This window comes from Heteronotia binoei, chromosome 6 (genome assembly GCF_032191835.1).
Source record: "Heteronotia binoei isolate CCM8104 ecotype False Entrance Well chromosome 6, APGP_CSIRO_Hbin_v1, whole genome shotgun sequence".
NCBI classification, from domain to species: Eukaryota; Metazoa; Chordata; class Lepidosauria; order Squamata; family Gekkonidae; genus Heteronotia; species Heteronotia binoei.
The window spans coordinates 77885422-77904960 of record NC_083228.1 but is presented as its reverse complement, the minus strand read 5'-3'; the positions used below and the strand labels follow the sequence as shown (position 1 = coordinate 77904960).

Genomic DNA, 19539 nt, shown 5'->3' with positions numbered 1-19539 from the left:
GCTACAGAAGTTCCTTTTTATCTACCACTAACTATTGTTTAAAGGAAGATCTGATGTTTACACTGTAATAATCAGTGTCAGGTCAAAGGCCAACGAAAGCTGCAGAAACAGCTTGGTTAAATTTACCCTAAATTCATCACACCCTTCTTCCAGCATACATAACTCTCTTCTATTCTCTCTCTTTATTTCACTCATATGACCAAAAGTCTCAAGTGAATGATGATTCTCCTCTATTTTTTTCACCCTCACAAAAATCCCTGTGAGGTAGGTAGAGATAACAGACAGTATTACTAGGCCAAAGGTCACCACTAGCGCTTCATGGCCAAGTGAAGATCTGAACCTGGGACTTTGCAGTCCTAATCAAACACTCTTAACCAGAATATTACTGATTCTAAACAGAGAAAGAGAAAGGAAGCCTAACAGGTCTAATTCTGTCTGTGTGCACACAGCACACTTGGAGATACTATCCCTGCTGTTAGTAAATTGAGAACCTGCACAGGGGTCCTTCCCTGATCATAATGGCTGGATTGCAAGAAAAGCTCCTACTCTACAGCAATGTGCAATGACTGACACAGTAGTTTTGAGAATGTTTATTTTTTAAGTAGAGAAACAGCAAGTTTCTATTTTTCATATTAACAAGACATCTTTAACATTATGTATTTTAAAGGCCAATTCTAGAGCCATTCCTAACCAAACAGGCACATTTAAATTTAGATAAGTGCATGACATTCTTTTCCTCAAGAAAAAAATTGGTCATTGCAGCATTTCCATGTTTTTCCCAGAATACATCACAGATACAAAGTTACATTTATACATGTGAAATTAGCCCTCAAATTAGGAGATTAACAATAAATGTTATGGTTTACGAGCCACAATACTTCTAGACTGTCTGAATTACATTTTGAGTTCGCTGCATTATTCTGACATCATGGAATAGCAGTAACAGAGGCCATGTTCTCATGGAAGCTAACTGGAAGCCAATCATAGAATTATAGAGTTGGAAAGAACCTCCAGGGTCATCTAGTCCAACCCCCTACACAATGCAGGAAATTCACAAATACCTCCCCACCACCACCACATCCCCAGTGAAGCCTGCTCCACATGCAAAAGATTGGGGGAGGGGGGGAATCCCTCCAGGATCCATAGCCAAACTGGCCTGGAGAAGAATTGTTGCCTGAACTCAAAGTAGCGAACAGCATTTCCCTGGCTGAGTAAGAAACAGTCACGAGAACCAAGGACTGATGCAACCCTTCCTGCCCTCTTTCTCACGATCTCCTTAAATTCACAGAATCAGCATTGCTGTCAGATGTCCATCTGTTCTCTGTTTAAAAACCTCCAGAGAAAGAAAGCCCACCACCTCCCAAGGAAGCCTGTTCCACTGAGGAACCACTCTGTCAAGAAGTTCTTCCTAATGTTTAGGCAGAGACTCTTTTGATTTAATTTCAGTCTGCTGGTTCTGGTACAACCTTCTGGGGCAACAGAAAACAACTTTGCATCATCCTCTATATCAGGGGTGGCCAACGGTAGCTCTCCAGATATTTTTTGCCTACAACTCCCATCAGCCCCAGCCAGCATGGCCAAAAAACATCCGGAGAGCTACCATTGACCACCCCTGCTCTATATGCCAGCCTTTCAAGTACCCTCTGAAATAGATATTGTTTCCAGAAAATGAAATGCTAAGAAGTTATGCAGCAGAGAAAAGACAGAATGTCTGTAATACAAGTGAGCAGGACTGGATAGAAAAAGACTTTTCTCATTTCTGCTGTCTTAGCAAAGGACATTTGAAACACAGGTCCAGATGCAACAAAGTGACCTACAAAGGCTGAAGCACAGACAATGACCTTTGCTGGGACTCTATGGGTTGTTCAGCATTGCCAGAGCCTAACCCCAAGGATGCACCCTTGCTTTTCAGTAGCTAGATGGCAGGGAGAAGATCACCAAGTGTTGCAGATTTCCCATTTGTGTCACAGTGTAGAACAGCCTGAACTTAATAGCCCTTTTCCTGCCATACCACAATCCAGCTCCCCATACATCTTGATATCTGACCTGTAATTAGAGAAACAGGGCAGAATAACTGCCAGAAAGAATGAGTCACTCTTTGAAATTCTAGTGCTTTTTCCACACACAAGGCCCCAATGTCTCTTACCTTCTCAGTCATAAGGGTGCAAATTCTAGGCTCTTGGAAGTCTTCTAAGGAGCGACAGTCCTGTTTAGGAGGGGTCCTGGACAAGATGAGACACCTTTGAAACTGTCAGGAGAAGAGAACAGTTTGAAAACAGGGAGCAAACTTCTCTATAATAGCTTCTGGATATTCTATATAACTTCATCTATACACTACAGTTTTAAAAACAGCTGGGCAAGACCAGCTTTTTGAAACACCAGCAAATCTATGTTTGCTTGCCTGGGATACACAAATTGGGTCACCCTCCCTCACCCCCAAATTTGCTTATTTAGAAGATGTAGCCCTTCATCACCTGGGACCCTTGTAACTGCAGGACCAGTATGTGCTGACAGGGCAGCTCTGATCATCAGACCTCAGATTACTGATAATTTCTCCACTCAGGCCAGCGACACCTGTCTCTACTCAGGCTTCTTCAGTGGCTGTCCCTGTGCTGTGGGACAAGCTTCCCAAGGATGTGAGGAAAGCTCCAGCCCCACACAAGTTTCAAGGACACTGTGAAGCAAACTCTCCCTAACATTGATGGCTCACTGGTGAAGAAGGCTGTGGTCTGCTTCCTTTTACTTGTATTAAAGTGTCATATCAATCCATTCAGTTTCTGCCCCACCCCTCCCTGCAAGCAGGGTCAGGGTGGGTTACAAAGTCACATAGAAATTGTGACTAACTTAACAATGGATAGAAATTTAGCAATAAAATTGATATTAAAATCAGCCATGGAACAAACCAAAGTAAGCTTGCCATGATAACGAAGCTTGGATGAAGGCATTTCAGAGTAGCACAGCTGGGTAGCTTGATAGATTTAAGAGAATGACCATTGTCAGCAGAGGGAAGCCAAGATGGATTTGGATGTCCAGTCCATCAACCAAAAGCCTGGTGTAACAGCTCAGTTTTAAAGGCCCTATGCGATTTTAACAGGTCCCACAGGGGAGCTTGTTCCACCAGGTAGGAGCCAGGGTCAAAAAGGCCCTAGCTGAAGCTAATCAGATGTCCTTTAGGCCAGGGACAACTAAAAGATGTTGATTGCTGGAGTGTAAAGTTCTGCTGACCATATATGAGAAGGTGCAGTCCCGAATATATATACAGGTTCCTGGTCACATAGAACTTTGAAGGCTAACACCAAAACCTTGAACTGGATCTGGTACTCTACTAGCAGCCAGCGCAGTTGGTGCAGCACAGACTGAGTGCACATCCATCCAGATGTCATTGTGAACATCTGTGCTGCTGCATTCTGTACTAGCTGCAGTTTCCAGGTCAAGATCAAGGGCAGCCTTGTGATTGTATTGGTTTTTAATTTGCTATAAGCCATTTCTAAGTTCCACAGACTGGGAGAAAAGCAGGATAAAAATATTTTACAACAAATATTCTTGGTAAAGGGATGAAGATGCCCACAAGAGGGTGCTCTGGTGTCACAGTGCTTGATCCGTTACATAGAAGGCCAATTTTAATTGACCCTTGCCAGAATTCGCTGAATGCTCACACATCCTCCTTGACCTCACCCCCCCTACCCAAAGCAACACCTTTCTTCTAAGCAGAAGAAAATGGCGTCACTCTAGCCAAAAACATAACAAAAATGCATCCATCAAGAGGTTTTTCATCAAATGCTGATGGAATGATGAGATCATAGGTGTGCAGAGAAGCCTCTGCTATTTCCAGACGTGATAATAATGGTGCTGAGCATTGTCCTGAATATGATCCCATCCATAAAGACGAAAAACTACTAATTAAGGCTATTACTCATGCATTGACTAGCAAGACAACAGAATTATATGAATTCAAAAATACCAAATAGTGTGAATGCAGAGCCAAGAGGTTATTGGAGGCACTTGTACCCAAACTGCTCTCCATGGGAAAAGCACACACCATGTACCCAAATACAGGTGGGACATCCCTAGTTGTGGTATAATGAAATCCAGGAATCACAGGTAGCATCTCTCTACCATCTTTTGATGGTACCAGGAGCAGGTAATAAAACAGGATTGACTTTTGGGGTGACCTAGCATTCAATTGCCTGTGCTAGAAAAGGGAGGAAATATATTATAAAGTGGCTTATATTTTCGCAAAACAAGCAATTGGGTCATCTAGCTCAGGGTGGTGTACTTTAACTAGTACAGACTCCCTTGGGCCTCAGGGAGAGAAAGGGTTTCCCCAGCACCTGGGATCTTTTACCATTAGGAACTTAACATGTGTTCTAACAGGGAACCACAACATTATAGCAGGGAACCCACACATGAAAACCTTCTGCTCTAATGTAATGCCAGAAAACACATCATACCGATGAATTATCAGACTCCTTGAGTGATGTTAGCAATTCAGAGTCTGGAATAGCATCAAAAGGAGACAGAGACTCATCATCTGTACCATCCAGAATCTCCGTGATTGTAGTCAACAAGGAAAGCTCATTGTCTGCATCCACATGGCCTTTTGCCTGTTTTAGTAAAAAAGACAAGACAAGCAAACTCAATTTGGAAGAGGCACTCAATTCATAAACAAAATTCATACATGCTCAAATTCATTTTGGCACACCTGGGGCAAACCAGAGAACAATGTAGCTATGCTGACAGAGCTTATTTCCAATAAAGATTTAATTCTCTTCAAATGACATAAGAAACCAAGTTAACAAGCTTCTGAAATGAAGGAACAAAATGAGGTTACTGTCAACCAGTTAAGAGCAACCAGACCCAGGTAACTGAATAGGTATAAGAACACTCTCACATCCAACGAGCCCCTGAACAACCAAGGTTTTAGGTACAAGTGAACTACTTACCCATTTCGTTGAGGCCTACAGCTACTCTAATCCACTGTACAAGTACAGAAATCAGAGACAGATATAAACATTGGCATCTTGAGCTACTATTTGGCCCCTCCAACCCCCCCCCCCAAAGGTCATCAACTGATGCTTTACAAAAAACCAAGGTGGATTTGATTCAAATCAAATTGAGGACACAGTTTAAATCATGGTTTTTTACATAGGCTCATTCTTCCTGGCCTTAATATTTACACTCCAGATGAAAGTTTCATTTTAATACAATAACTTTTCAGCTTAGTTTTGTTATATCAAAAAAATTAATTATTGTTTATACACCACTTAAAATAGATAATTATGAAATCACCGCAAGGTGAACTATCTCCAGTTTACTAGGTTAATCATTCATATTTGGACAATGTCAAGCGTCGATATTTCTCAATAAGTCTTTTGTTTTAAATCAAAGATGTTTTATTGTTAGAAACTCAGAAGCTGTACCAAGGACACAAGCCTTGGGAGTAATGACGTATACAGGGTTACACAGTTGCTATATTGGATATCTTCAAAGGTTACCATACTGATGCATATTTGAGTCACGGGTTCAAAGGTCACTAAACATTATCTCTTTTATTACTAAGGAATTTAGGCTATTAAACAACATCTCCCATTCTCACACTTCTCTAGTAGAAGATAAGAGTTGTCTGTGCAATCCTGTGGGAAAGGCGACTTGAAAGTGGTACCAGCCAGGTTGTAGCATAAACATCCTTGGGCCAGATGGATTTATTACTTGCCCAATGGTTGTAAATAAGGGGGCAAAAGAGAGTTGGTGACCTGCTCTTTGTCTAAGAAACAATTATGTTACAGAAATAAGCGCGCTTGACAGACAACTTCTCTGCTGTAATTTATTGGAAGAAGAAAAATAATCATTAACAATAACTATTTAAATTGTATTATTTAACTAAAACAATAACATTATATAGCATATGTATTCTTGTATTTGCTTAAACATCCATGATGATGCAAAGATCTCAAGATTTCTGGGGTATTCTACTAATTTCATTTGTACTGCTTGCCCCTCCCTCCTCACACTTAGCTCTTAACATCTCCTCCTTATCCAGATGTATTCCACCCCGAACAATCTTAGATTCATGGAACTTTCTGAAACATAATTCTTCAGAGATAAGGGGTTGATTCTGCCTGCATAGATTTGCCAAGGACCAGTAGGATCAAGGTCTCAGCTCGGTATATTTATTTCATAACATTTTGATGTGAAGAGGAGTATTATCTCTGCAGATATAAATCCACAGAGACAAATCCACATTTGGAGCAGAAATCCATCAGTGGCTATTAGCCACATCTTACTGTAGGAACTCTCTTTCTGGGATAGTGATGCTCTGTATTCTTGGTGCTTGGGGGAGCACAGTGGGAGGGCTTCTAGTGTCCTGGCCCCACTGGTGGACCTCCTGATGGCACTTGTTTTGGCCACTATGTGACACAGAGTGTTGGATTGGATGGGCCATTGGCCTGATCCAACATGGCTTCTCTTATGTTCTTATGTTCACAGTTTTAAGAACTGCAAAACCAAGCATCTGTGATAATGTCTTCTAGATAATCCTACAGAAATCCTTAGGAAAGCATGAATTGTGAATGGATTAATTCACTAAAAAATTAAACATTGCATGAATATCCTACATAATTAAAAACCAATCCATATCTCATGATGAATAACCTTTGGACTATAATGTATCAAATAAATTTTCCTTCAGAAAGCATTATATTAAAAATCTGATTTGTTTCAAATTTTAACAGTTGATTTAAATTTTAAAAATCAATTTTGATTTTTCTTAAATTTAAGACTTATTTTTATCCACTCTGCAAAGAACCCACCTCATATCGCATGTGCATCAATCCAGATGTCTCATCCTGACTATTTTATAATACAAATATTGGAAATTTTACTAGCTGATACCATTACAATTTGGTTTATATCTACTTGTTACTTAGTGCATCAGCTGAAATTATTCTCCAGTACTGTTGATCTGAGGTTCTAAGCCTTTGAAGGGACTTGTGTTCTTTTTGGCATTAGAGATCAGTCACTGGTTGAAAACCCAACCATCAGAGGTTATCTATTTTTTGTTCCTTGATCCTAGCATGCAACATGCTTCCACACTATGTTCTATCATTTTGGCTAGCCTTAAAAAAAATACATGACATGGATTTTGTTTCCTGATTACTTAAGGAACAGCTGATTTTTATTTACTAGTGACCTCAGCTCAACTTGCAGGAATCAAAGGCTTGTCCTGTTGGCCTCTGCCCTATTTTGAGTTTCAATTAATGAAGGTATTTATTCTTCCGGACTTTAAAGTTGCTGAGAAATTTTTGAAGAAAAAAAATAAACATGTCAACATTATCTAATATAAACAAAAAAAGGAAAGGAAAGGAAAGGAAGCTTAAGTATGTCATCTAATTGACTACAGTATCTCCTGCATCCCACTGGGCTCCCTGATACCTCACTGCTAATCAGTTGATGCAAACAGACAAGAAGTTAACTGAAGCAGGGTAGCTTAATTCACATTTATTCCAAGAACAGAAACTATTTCTCTTGTATAGCCGAACAATCCCTGACAGCTTTTCACACAAGCCCTGCCTGCTGCAGACTGCCAAGACAAGGTGCCCAACAAGGGATCCAGAAGCCATCCATCTCCAAGCGGAAAGCATTCCATACCTCAGTCAGGCCACTAAAATCCTCAATGATGGGGATGACAGAAGTGTCTAAGTAATCCTGCATTGTTCCCAGCAGCTCCTCTGCTTCAAGGATGGTTTCTGCCTCCAGTGACAACTGTAAATTCTCTGCCTGTAAATACTAGGGATGGAGAAAGAACAACAAAATAATGCAAATCAGAGGTGTAGAGAAAGCAAATGGGGCAATGTGTTACACCTAGACAACTTTATTAAATAGTCTTGGGGAAATCAGCACAAAGGGCAGAATTTGTAGAAGGTAGGGACAGGGGGCAGGATCAAGCTATCAATGTTTACAGAGCTCTTTCCCTGATAGTCCCTTTATTAGAGTCAATGACCAGGCAAGTATAAAAAAAAATAGGCCTATTATAAGGCAATAACAGAATTGAAATATACACTAGAATCAGAGCACACATACAAGATACTGGAATTTTTTAAAAGGTAGTAGCGGGTGTGATGAAGGGAAGGCAGTATAGGTGATATGTTACTAATCTTGGAGAGTAGATAAGCCTAAAGTACGGGAGGAGGCAGGAACCTGATGTGAATTAGGGATGTTCCTTGCTCTCTGGGCACCCAAAAGCAAGACGCACATATGGGCCCTGGCATGGATAGCTTTTTATACCATTTTTGGGGATAAAAGTGTGAATTCTTTAACAAAGAGGGGGGGGGAGAACCTTCCCATCTTTGATCACTGATTCCCAAGCTTTACCAGAAGGGTGGGAAATATTTCCTAGTGTGTAAATGGACAGTTGATAGTGTTCTGATTGATCACTGGGTACTATAATTTTTCCTGATAATCACAGAAAAAGAATAAAACCTGTTTACCAGAGGGGTCAGTCAGAGTTGTTCATACCACAGAGGATGAGAGCCAGAGGCAGGAGGGTATCACAGGGCAATATACTTAGGGAGCTTTCACACACCAGAAATATAGACAATGAGACTCAGCCGACTCCAATGCTTAGTGGGGTGGGGGGAGGGCATGGGTCACACAGATCAGGTCTGTTTTACAGCTTCTCCCAGGGGCCATGTTACAGGTTTCCTTATGTCTATGCCTTTCTTTAGACACAGATACACAGTAAGGAACTCAATGCTTAGGTGTCCTATATTTCTTTGTAGGTAAAGTTGACTATAAGTTTTGTCCATTGTGGATGTGTAGACAAATTCCATTGTGGGGTATACAGGGACTGTTACAAATGAGTGGGATTAACACTGCACACAGATTACAAGACCCCTCCTTAAAAAAATTCACCCAACCCATGCCATTGTCCTTTTTCATTCCAGGCAGCATTCTCTCCTTGAAATCCATGCACCCCCATCATTCTCTTCTCCAAAGCACCAAGAGCCCCAAAGTAGCTCAGACTGGGGAACAAGCTGTTTGTCATCAAACAAGGGCTGAATGGGGTGAGAAAGAACACACTCAAGATGTTGCACAGCAACAGCTACTGCAAGTAGACTGTACCCACAGACAGCTGTATTAAAAAAAAACCCTAAACTCGGGGAAACCAGTTCATTATTTAAGATACCTGCAGTCTGCTTTTCCATATTTCTCATTGTGGTTTCCAATTGAAACAACAATTTGAGGCATCAAAGATCTCCTTTCCAACCTCAATGGGAATAGTAGTAATACTAACAATTGGGTGATATTCCACAGTCAGTGGCAACTGACTCTGAATCAGCAACATACAAACGTATATAATCACAGGTGAAGCTACCCATTCTCTCCTGGCAGATGCTCTTTGACTACTGAACCAACATATTTAGATTGGGAACCTGTCCATTAGCAGAAGTAGGCCTTCACTCCTCCAACAAAGCTAACTGATTTGATAGGAAGACCAGATGTCATGGTTATCCTTGGTCTTTGCCAAGAATACTAAAAGATGCCTTGAAAGATAATGATACCAGAAATTATAGTTGACATGGATGGGCTATACAAGTTAGGATGGTCTCAGGCATCCCATTTGTAAAAAAAAAATGACAGTTCTATTTATGTGCCTGTATGTATTAGGAATATTGCAACCTAAACCTAAATTCTAGTGAATTGGAGATAGGCTGTGAGGCTTTTGCGAACTATTTTGCGGACAAGATCGCATCACTCCGTCTCGACCTCCCCGTCAACTCTGAGACAGTTAACACAACCGAGGCCCCGAGCATGTCTTCGGATTATATCCTGGACGGTTTCAGCCCCCTCAGCCTGGAGGAAGTCGACAGGATCCTCTCATCTGCCCGCCCAACAACTTGTAAATTGGACCCATGCCCTTCCTGGCTTATTAAATCTTGCCAGGGGGATCTCAGATATCCTATACGGGATATCATAAACAGATCCCTAACGGAAGGGCTTTTTCCAACGCCACTTAAAGAGGCTGTGGTCCGTCCCCTCCTAAAAAAACCATCTCTAGACCCGGCCCAATTGGCACACTATAGGCCGGTCTCAAACTTGCCCTTCTTGGGCAAACTTATTGAGAGGGCAGTGGCGAGGCAGCTACAGACTTTCCTGGAGGACACTTCCATCCTTGACCCACTTCAGTCCGGCTTTCACCCAGGTCATGGGACGGAGACGGTGTTGGTTGCCCTGGTGGATGACCTTCAACGGCATCTGGATCGGGGTGGCTCGGCGGTACTGATGCTGTTGGACCTATCGGCGGCGTTCAATACGGTCGACCATCGGTTGCTGACTTGCCGCCTCGCCAACGCAGGGATTCAGGGGCTGGCCTTGCAGTGGCTTTCCTCTTTCCTTGAAGGTCGGGGACAAAGGGTCGCGATTGGGGGGGAACTATCCCAGAGGCGCTCACTTAATTGTGGGGTGCCCCAGGGAGCGGTTCTCTCCCCGATGTTATTCAACATCTATATGCGACCTCTTGCCCAGATTGCCCGAAGGTATGGGCTGGGGTGCCACCAGTATGCTGATGACACCCAGCTCTATCTACTTATGGACGGCCGACCGGTCTGCGCCCCAGAGAACCTAGATCAGGCATTACAGGCCATGGCTGAGTGGCTCAGACTGAGTGGACTGACACTGAATCCTGCGAAAACAGAGGTCCTTTGTTTGGGCCGTTGGGGTCCGGGGGGGGGGGGAATCCCCCTGCCAGCTTTTGGCGGTGTACCGCTGAGGCCAGCGGACAGGGTCAGAAGCCTGGGGGTTCTACTGGAGCCGTCCCTAAAGATGGAGGCTCAGATATCGACCACTGCCAAGTCCGCGTTTTTTCATCTTAGACGGGCAAGGCAGTTGTACCAATAACTGCTTCTACTGCATGCTCACATAGGACTTCCGCTGTTCTTCCTATGATAGAGGTTTACAAGATAATGCATGGGATGGAGAAAGTAGAGAAAGAAGTACTTTTCTCTCTTTCTCACAATACAAGAACTTGTGGGCATTCGATGAAATTGCTGAACAGTCAGGTTAAAACAGATAAAAGGAAGTACTTCTTCACCTTAAGGGTGATTAACATGTGGAATTCACTGCCACAGGAGGTGGTGGCGGCTACAAGCATAGACAGCTTCAAGAGGGGGTTAGAGAAAAATATAGAGCAGAGGTCCATCAGTGGCTATTAGCCACAGTGTGTGTGCGTGTGTGTGCGTATATATATATATATATATATATATATATATATATAAAAATTTTGCCACTGTGTGACACAGAGTGTTGGACTGGATGGGCCATTGGCTTGATCCAACATGGCTTCTCTTATGTTCTTATGTTCCTAGATAACAGGATGCCAAAGTGTTTGAACATAACCTTTATCTGTTACTCTGTGCTCCACACTTATATCACTACCACAGCACTCTTTTGATTCACAGTTAAAGCCTTGAGAAGAATTCAAGTCCTCCAACAAAACTGCATTTTCCCAATAGTGGTTAAGTATGCAAAATAGTACAAAGTTAGACCCCATGGCAAAATTTGCCAATGGATTCTAACTCTGTACTATTTTGCATGCTTAACCACTGCCCACAAGCTATATGTAGCACTGACCACTGTACCCCATTTCAATGTCTGACAAGTGTGCATGCACACGAAAGCTTACATTCTCAATAACTTTCTTGGTCTTAAAGGTGCTACTGCACTCCAACTATGTTCCATTTCTACTCTACTATCCTTAAAGGACCCTTGTTTCTCTCCATACCAGTGTCACAACTCCATAAAACAGACAATATTCACCACCCTCACTCCTACGTTTCAGCAAGGCACAGCTAGACTCAAGAGATGCATACACAGTCAGCTTCAGAAAGGGAAAGAATGTGCCAAGCTGGTTAGAAAGTAGTCATGCAACAAGTTCCAACCCAAATCATGTTTAACAGCTTCCCTCCCTAGACACATTGTGCTGAAATTGCTTGGGCTTTGGGCAGCAAGACTAGGCTGTAATTACAAGGACTTGGCAGTGAAGACCTGGGAGCCTTCTTTGGTTTTTAGGCCACAGTCACAAAATTTCTCCACGACAGTTTCCCAGCTAGTCAACTGCAAAAGATTTTTACACTGAGCAGCAAAAGCAGAGCTGCAATACCATTTCTTCATGTTTAACATGAAAATGTTAGCACAGAGGGATACTCAGATGCTGAAGAATTCCCAGAGCTAAATTTGGAAATAACATGAGCAAGCCAACTGTTTCAGATGTGGTCAAGTAGAAACTAAGCACTGGCCTTGGAGATGGGTTCAGGCTTGAACTCACTGAGTGGCTTAACTCTTGCTCAGCTATGTATATAAAATGGGAATAACTGACTTCCCCAGAAGTATAGTTAGGGAGATAGAGATTATAATGCACACTCAAGAGTCCTAGAGAAGGGTCTCTTCTTTGGGCATCACTACAAAATCTCAGCTACTAATCAAATTCTCAGCCAACAGCAGCAAACAGGCTCGTGATTTATTGCTCCCTTCAATTAAAAGAATGCTTTTTACTTTGTGTTCTCTATGAAGGGCAACAGGAATATCGTATTATACTTTGAGAAGCGGAAGGAAAGTGCCAATGACATGGAAGAGCAAAAGAGAACTGCACTACAAGATACATAGTTCAACTTGACAACTGAATCAGAAAGCAGATTTTTTCAAATTTCAAAATATTCTCTTCCTCTCCATTTTTGATCATAACAGCACAATTTCATATATTAATGTCATAATGAGCAGAATCAGGGCTGAAGAGTCATTTCCCACCCTGAAAAGTAGCCAAAGTAGCCACTTCTTTCTGATTATCTCAAAATCAGGTTAAATGAATCCATGAATGATGATATTGTTTTTAGAAAACAGGGAACCATCTGTCAAATAGAGAAACCTGGGCCTTTCTGTTATTTTACTTCAGACATTTTGGGTGGGACACTTTGAGCTAATGAGACTCACAGACAACTAAATCCTAAACCTCAGATATTGGCATAGCTAACCTGCATCCTATGCTCTCAGTTAAGAAAAAGAATGGCAAAAAACCAAGAAACTCAGAATACAACATGCACGATATCCCAAAGTGATACTGCTCACATCCCCCAATCCCCCAAGAGGTCTGGCTAATGATGCCCCCATTCTAGCCATATATGGAAGCAACTAATCAATGCATGTCAATACTGGCATACCTTCACAATCCATTCTGCCTCTGCCCCATCCAGGTCACAATAACGGAAGGAAACCATCCTCTGCTATCAGGACGACTGCAGTGCTCTGAGTTCTGCAGGCAAAGGAGTTGGGCAAACATACTCCCTTTTGACAGGAGGGTTCACAGGGAAGGAAACATGGCCAATTACCTTCACATCTGTCTTGGAAGAGGAAACCCCATTTAATAGCTACAGCCTCTCCTGTGCAAGCAGTCAGATTCCAGGGGAATAGAATGCCCCAGAAGAAGCTTTTTGCAAGGCACAGGGGAGACAGACACTAGGACAGTAGCAACAGCACACACAACTGCACAGTCACAGAACATTTTCCTGGCTCACAATCATGCGAGAAACATAAATAGAGGGGACTAAATCCACCAACAAACTGATCAAAAGGAAAACACAGGGAAATTAGAGCTCACATGTCACAAAGTATTCCTCTAAATACACACCCAACTGAGTACACAGGAAGGAGACACATCAGAGTATTTGTATTCCTCCACTGGCCTGGTGTCAAAATCAGCCATCTACACAGAGAAAAACATAGTGCTGTGGAACTATATAGGATTAGTATGCACAAAATCCATGGCATAAGTCCTGCATGGGGTTAGCGAGCAGACCACCAAGGAAAAAGTCAAGGCACAGCTGACATTTGCACAATGAGAACCACCACATGGAATGGTCAATTCATGCAGATTGGTTGAAGGCCCAAGCCTTCCAAGAGAAATAATCACCAGTTGGTGTGAAGACTGTAGAATGAAGGTTTTGACAAGATGATAAGGCTTATGAATGATTAGCCATCAAGTCCCAGATCAAAGAGCCCCATGGCGCAGAGTGTTAAATCTGCAGTCCTAAGCTCTACTCACAACCTGAGTTAGATCCCTGATGGAAGCTGGGTTTTCAGGTAGCTGGCTCGAGGTTGACTCTGCCTTCCATCCTTCCGAGGTCGGAAAATGAGTACCCAGCTTGCTGGGGGAAAAGCGTAGATGACTGGGGAAGGCAATGGCAAACCACCCCGTAAAAAGTCTGCTATGAAAACCTGAATGCAACATCACCCCAGAGTCGGAAACAACTGGTGCTTGCACAGGGGACCTTTCCTTCCTTCCCAGATCAAAGAACTGCTATACACAAAAGTTGGGTTGTCCATATGACCACACTGGAGAAGCAGTGGTTCAAGGTGGCCCACAAGCTCTGAATCACTTTCTCATGTCCTCCAGTCTCTGATGGTGGATAATCACGAACATTTCCACATTTGTTTTCTTCCAAGGTGTAATATAATCCAGTCCACAAGTGATACACCAATATAGCATCCTTGAAACACATCTCATTTAAACTGGGATAAACTAATGTAAACCACTGCAAAAAGAGCTGTGGTTTTATGGAACAAACAGGAGTAGAATTATAAAGGCAAACACGAAACCCAAGGGTGCTTAACAATTCAGATGGGTAGACATATAAGTCTGTAGCAGCAAAATAAAATGAAAGTCAAGTGACACTTTAAACAGTTTAAGATTGTATTGCAGGATAAACCGTCATAAGTCTTATTTTTTAAAGTTGGTACTGGACTCCTGTTGTACTTAAAATTTCAGTGAGGGTAAAATATTGTTAACAGCATTGCAATGGAACACTGTTTTAGGGCCAGTGATACACATATCCCCCCACATGTTTCCTACCTCTGTTGTGAAATCTAAACTCTGACATGCATTTTATTTCACTCTCTCTAGTGGGTTGCTCTCCCTCCCTGAACTGTATTCAATTTAGCTGAGCTATTTCATTACCTTCTGCACTACCCCCTTCTCTTTCTTTTCTGCCACATCCAGCAGAAGTGAGAGGGTATGAGGGAGAGGTCATTAGCATTAAGAATCTACAGATTATAATTAAGATTCTATACAATGCAATGCAACAAAAGGGGAGTACTCTCCATGAGCAAACTAAGACAAGCCCAAAATCTTTGGCCAGAAAGATCTTTGTTACATGAGACAAAGCAAACATACTTTTTCGGTTTTAAACAATTTATTGGTAGCATATGGTTACAAAACTTATCTATTTCTTAATTTTTTCTTTTTTCACAATAACCCATATGGCATTTCCATCCCCCCTCCCTCCAATATTGACTTCCCCGAGGTTATAAGTTCAAATCCATACTAAAGGCACTTCTGACTGCTCAAAGTTCCGTATATATATTCTTACAACTAAAAAATTGTCCAATATTTCTTTACTTTCCAAGTTTTCTCCATATATCCTTTAAATTTTCTCCACTCCCTTTTGAATATCTCTAGATCATAGTCTCTTAGTGTTCTGGTTAATTTGTCCATTTCACACCACGATAAAACTTTCATGGTCCATTCCCATTTCTCTGGTATTTTTTCTTGCTTCCAAAGCTGCGCATACAAAGTCCTAGCAGCTGATAACAGGTACCAAATTAAAGTCCTGTCTTCTTTTGGGTATTTTTCTAATTGTAATCCAAGTAAAAACGTCTCTGCAATTTTCTTAAAATCATAGCCCAAAATTTTGGTAATTTCTTGTTGTATCATCTTCCAGAATTCTTTCGCTTTTTCACATGTCCACCACATATGGAAGAAAGAACCTTCATGTTTTTTACATTTCCAACATCTATCCGACATTTTCTTACTTATCTTAGCCAATTTTTTCGGAGTCATATACCACCTATACATCATTTTAAAACAGTTCTCCTTAATGCTTTGACAAGTTGATATCTTCATTGAGTTCTTCCAGAGGTGCTCCCATGTTTCCATTTGTATTTCTCTATTCACATTAATTGCCCATTTGACCATTTGAGACTTTACTACTTCTTCTTTTGTAGACCATTTCAATAATAACTTATATACTTTTGATATCAATTTTTCATTATCACTTAACAGGACCCTTTCCAGTTCTGTTTGTTCTCGTCTAATTCCCTCTGATTTTATGTCATTTTCCATCAAACTTTTAATTTGTTGCATTTGAAACCAGTCATAATTATTATTTAACTCTTCTGAGGTTTTTAATTCAATTTTGTCTCCTTGAATCTTAAGCAGTTGGTTATATGACATTTCTCTTTTTTCTTCAGAATCAGCTGTTATTTTTATTACTTCTGCTGGCACTATCCATAGTGGTTTTCTCTCGTCCCCGTATTTCTTGTATTTTATCCAAGTCTTTAGTAATGTATTTCTGACATAGTGGTGAGAGAAAAAACCATCCATTTTATTCTTCCCATAGTACATGTATGCATGCCAGCCGAATCTATTTCCGTGAGCTTCTAACCACAAAGGTTTTTTGTCTAACAGCATTATCCAGTCTTTTATCCATGTCAAACAAACTGCATCATGATATAGTCTTAGATCGGGAAGTTGAAAACCTCCTCTCTCTTTGGCATCCATTAAAATCTTCATCTTTATCCTTGGTTTCTTTCCGGCCCAAATGAAATCAGAAATTTTCCTTTGCCATTTGTTGAATTGTTTTGCTTCTTTTACAATCGGGATGGTTTGAAACAAATACATTATCCTTGGCAGAATATTCATTTTGATTGCAGCTATCCTACCCAGTAAGGACAAGTTAAGTTTATTCCATTTCATCAAATCTTTGTCCATCTTACACCACAGTTTTTCATAATTGTTTTTGAATAAATCAATGTTCTTCATTGTTATCTCTATTCCAAGGTATCTAACTTTGGTTGTGACTTCACAACCTGTCACCTTTTGTAGTTCTTTTGTTTTATTTGGTTGCATGTTTTTACAGAGGAATTTCGATTTCTCCTTATTTATATATAATCCTGCTAGTTCTCCGTACTCTTTTATCTTAGCTAACAGCAGTGGTGACACTTGAACCGGATTCTCCATTAGCAAACATACTTTTTCTAACAAGTCAGCTTCACCTACTAATTGTTATGGTAAGGAAACAAGCAGGCTTCCCCACCCCTCCCCACCCAAAATTAATCAAGGCTTCAGCACAGTGATAATTTAGCAATGCAAAGTTGTGTTAGCTGCCTTTTCTTTATCCCTTTTTGCACAGAGGGAGCAAACAAGTTATTTCTTTTGCATGGCTGGTGTGCAGTCTGAAGCAGATCCAGGCTATGAACATTTATCTCGTGGTGTGATTAGACACAGCCTAAACGGATGAGAATTCCAGCAACACTCCCAGCAGTCTTTTCTAGGGAACAGAGACTGCAAAGCAGCCAGAATGCATATTACTGTTATTTATCATTCCCAACACGAGCGTACACTCTGGGCTCCCATAAATGGTTTTTCTTTTCAGCTGATTTCTAGAAGGGAAAACCCTGCTGCAAGTTATCATAAATCAAAGGAGCGGCGCTGGTAGAATCAGTCAAAACACCAGGGGAAACAAGCGGGTTTGAATAATACAGAAACACGCATAGAAAACTTCCCTCAAAAGAACAGAAACTGCTGAGACACAGCACCATCACATGGGGCTGAACAGTCTCAACCAGTGGGAGGGCACAAATCGGATAAGGGGTGGAGAAGGGTGGAGCTAAAGCAGGCAAATGTATCAGGCCCCACTTTTATAGGAGAGAATAGATACAACATACAGGTTCTCCCATAAAACAAACAAACAAAAAAGACTTATGTGCTCCAGACTTAGGAAATAAAAACACGAAGAAAGCACTGTAAGCATCTCGCACTCTACGGAAACAATATGGATTAAGGATGAGAGTGGACCCACAGACAACTCCTCTCTCGCCTAAATCCAGGGATCCCAGCGAAGTAATATCAGCTCCTTTCTCAACCCAATTAAAGTCAGAACCTGATAGTTGCTTAATTCCTAGAATCATTGTCGAATACATTGCTTCCATAAATGCCCGCGTCTGGAAACCTCTGCTTCAAAACCTCCATTCTTTAAGGCCTTGAATACTTCGATAACAACTTTCGAAACCCACAGATTCCTAAATTGCAGCCTCCCTGCCTGTGCTGCTATATCTCAAGCTCTAGTTCTAATACTCCCAACTGCGTCGCTCAGTGAGCGCCTGCCCTACTGCGTTCAATTTACCAATGCCAACTGCCCGTCCCCATCCTCACAGTTTGGCTGGCACCAACGAGAAAACTTCCATTCATGCCCTCACGCCTTTGAGCTACGACCATGCATGCCCATCTCGGATGCCACCTATTCCTTCAACTGGTCGAGCACCAGAGCAGCCATAAACCAGCTTTTCCCGGCCGCCCTGGCCAGAGCCACCTCCCGGCATCGGCCACGCCGCTTCCACGTGTCCACCCAGCGCCAGCCGGCCCAGCGGCTGGAATCTCCCTGCCTCCCTTCAGAGGACCCAGTCAGACCAATACCTGCGTGGAGGGGAGAGCATTTACCACGACGGGCTCCGCGACCCCTCGCAAAAAGAGAGTTCCTCCAGCCCCGGCATGTCCCGCGCCGCCGCCCCACAGCGCCGCCATTTTGGCACCACCTCGCAAATAGCGTCGGAATCCCGGCCGGCACTGCAGAACTACGTCTCCCAGAAAGCAACGCAACGAGTACCGGAAGAAATGGCTTTTTTTGAAGCGCGAAGCGTGACGGGAACTGTATTCGTTGGTTGTATTATGAGCTTTGTGTTTCTCCTGCAGTAAAAGGGTGCGCAGTACAAATAAATCATTGGGAGAACAGGAACACGGGGCGCATAGTGGTAGAGCGTTGTCTGACCACCTCCCTCTGGCGGTAGTGCAGTAGTATATATATATTTCTTACTCTAGCAACTGATAAACTAGGAGAAAAATCATTTGGGTGCTTTAAGTATGACTAGTGACGAGGAAAAATGGTCATAATTCGTCTGATAGTTCGTTAACAAGCTCTGAGGGGCACAAACTGAATTTTAGTCATAATCGGGCGGAATGCCGTGCAGTTTTACCCAGAAATACGTCCCACTGTATTCCGTCAGACTACCCACGGCTGCGCTATCGAGCTATGAAAAGTGGCTTGGTAAAACAGAACATTAAGTCATTTCTAACTAAAATTTAATCGGTGTCTAATATTCACTGGCAATTGTATATTATTATTGCTTCCTTTAACGTGCAGGCGAAAGCAGCCCAGAATAACAAAACTCAGAATCCCATCCCGGACTATTAGGTCTCTTATAATGCAAGCAGCGCAATAATTAATCCGTTTGATTTCTGTACTAGAATGCCAGATGTTACAATGCATGCGACCATGTAAAGAAGGCAGACATCTTGCACCTGGGCACCAGAAACCGCTTCAGGTCCATCTTAATCCCGGGCATTCCCCCTCCTATTCCGAGAGGAGCTGACATCATTCAGCCTCACCTCTTTGTGGCCTCATTTTCCCGCGGTTAGAGGCCGGAAGTTACCGCCCA

General features: G+C 42.1%; 1 protein-coding gene across 1 annotated transcript in view; it reads right to left on the bottom strand.

Annotated features, from left to right (window-relative positions):
- The window catches only part of PPRC1 (PPARG related coactivator 1), a 36003-nt gene extending 17261 nt beyond the window's left edge, over window positions 1–18742 (bottom strand). The window contains exons 1-4 of the mRNA XM_060241830.1: window positions 18521–18742; window positions 7648–7785; window positions 4452–4604; window positions 2147–2248 (exon numbers count right to left, since the gene is read on the bottom strand). Of these exons, the coding sequence (XP_060097813.1) occupies window positions 2147–2248; window positions 4452–4604; window positions 7648–7785; window positions 18521–18628 (501 nt within the window). The 5' untranslated portion in view covers window positions 18629–18742. The remainder of the gene's footprint in view (window positions 1–2146; window positions 2249–4451; window positions 4605–7647; window positions 7786–18520) is intronic.
- Between the last annotated feature and the right edge of the window lie 797 nt (window positions 18743–19539).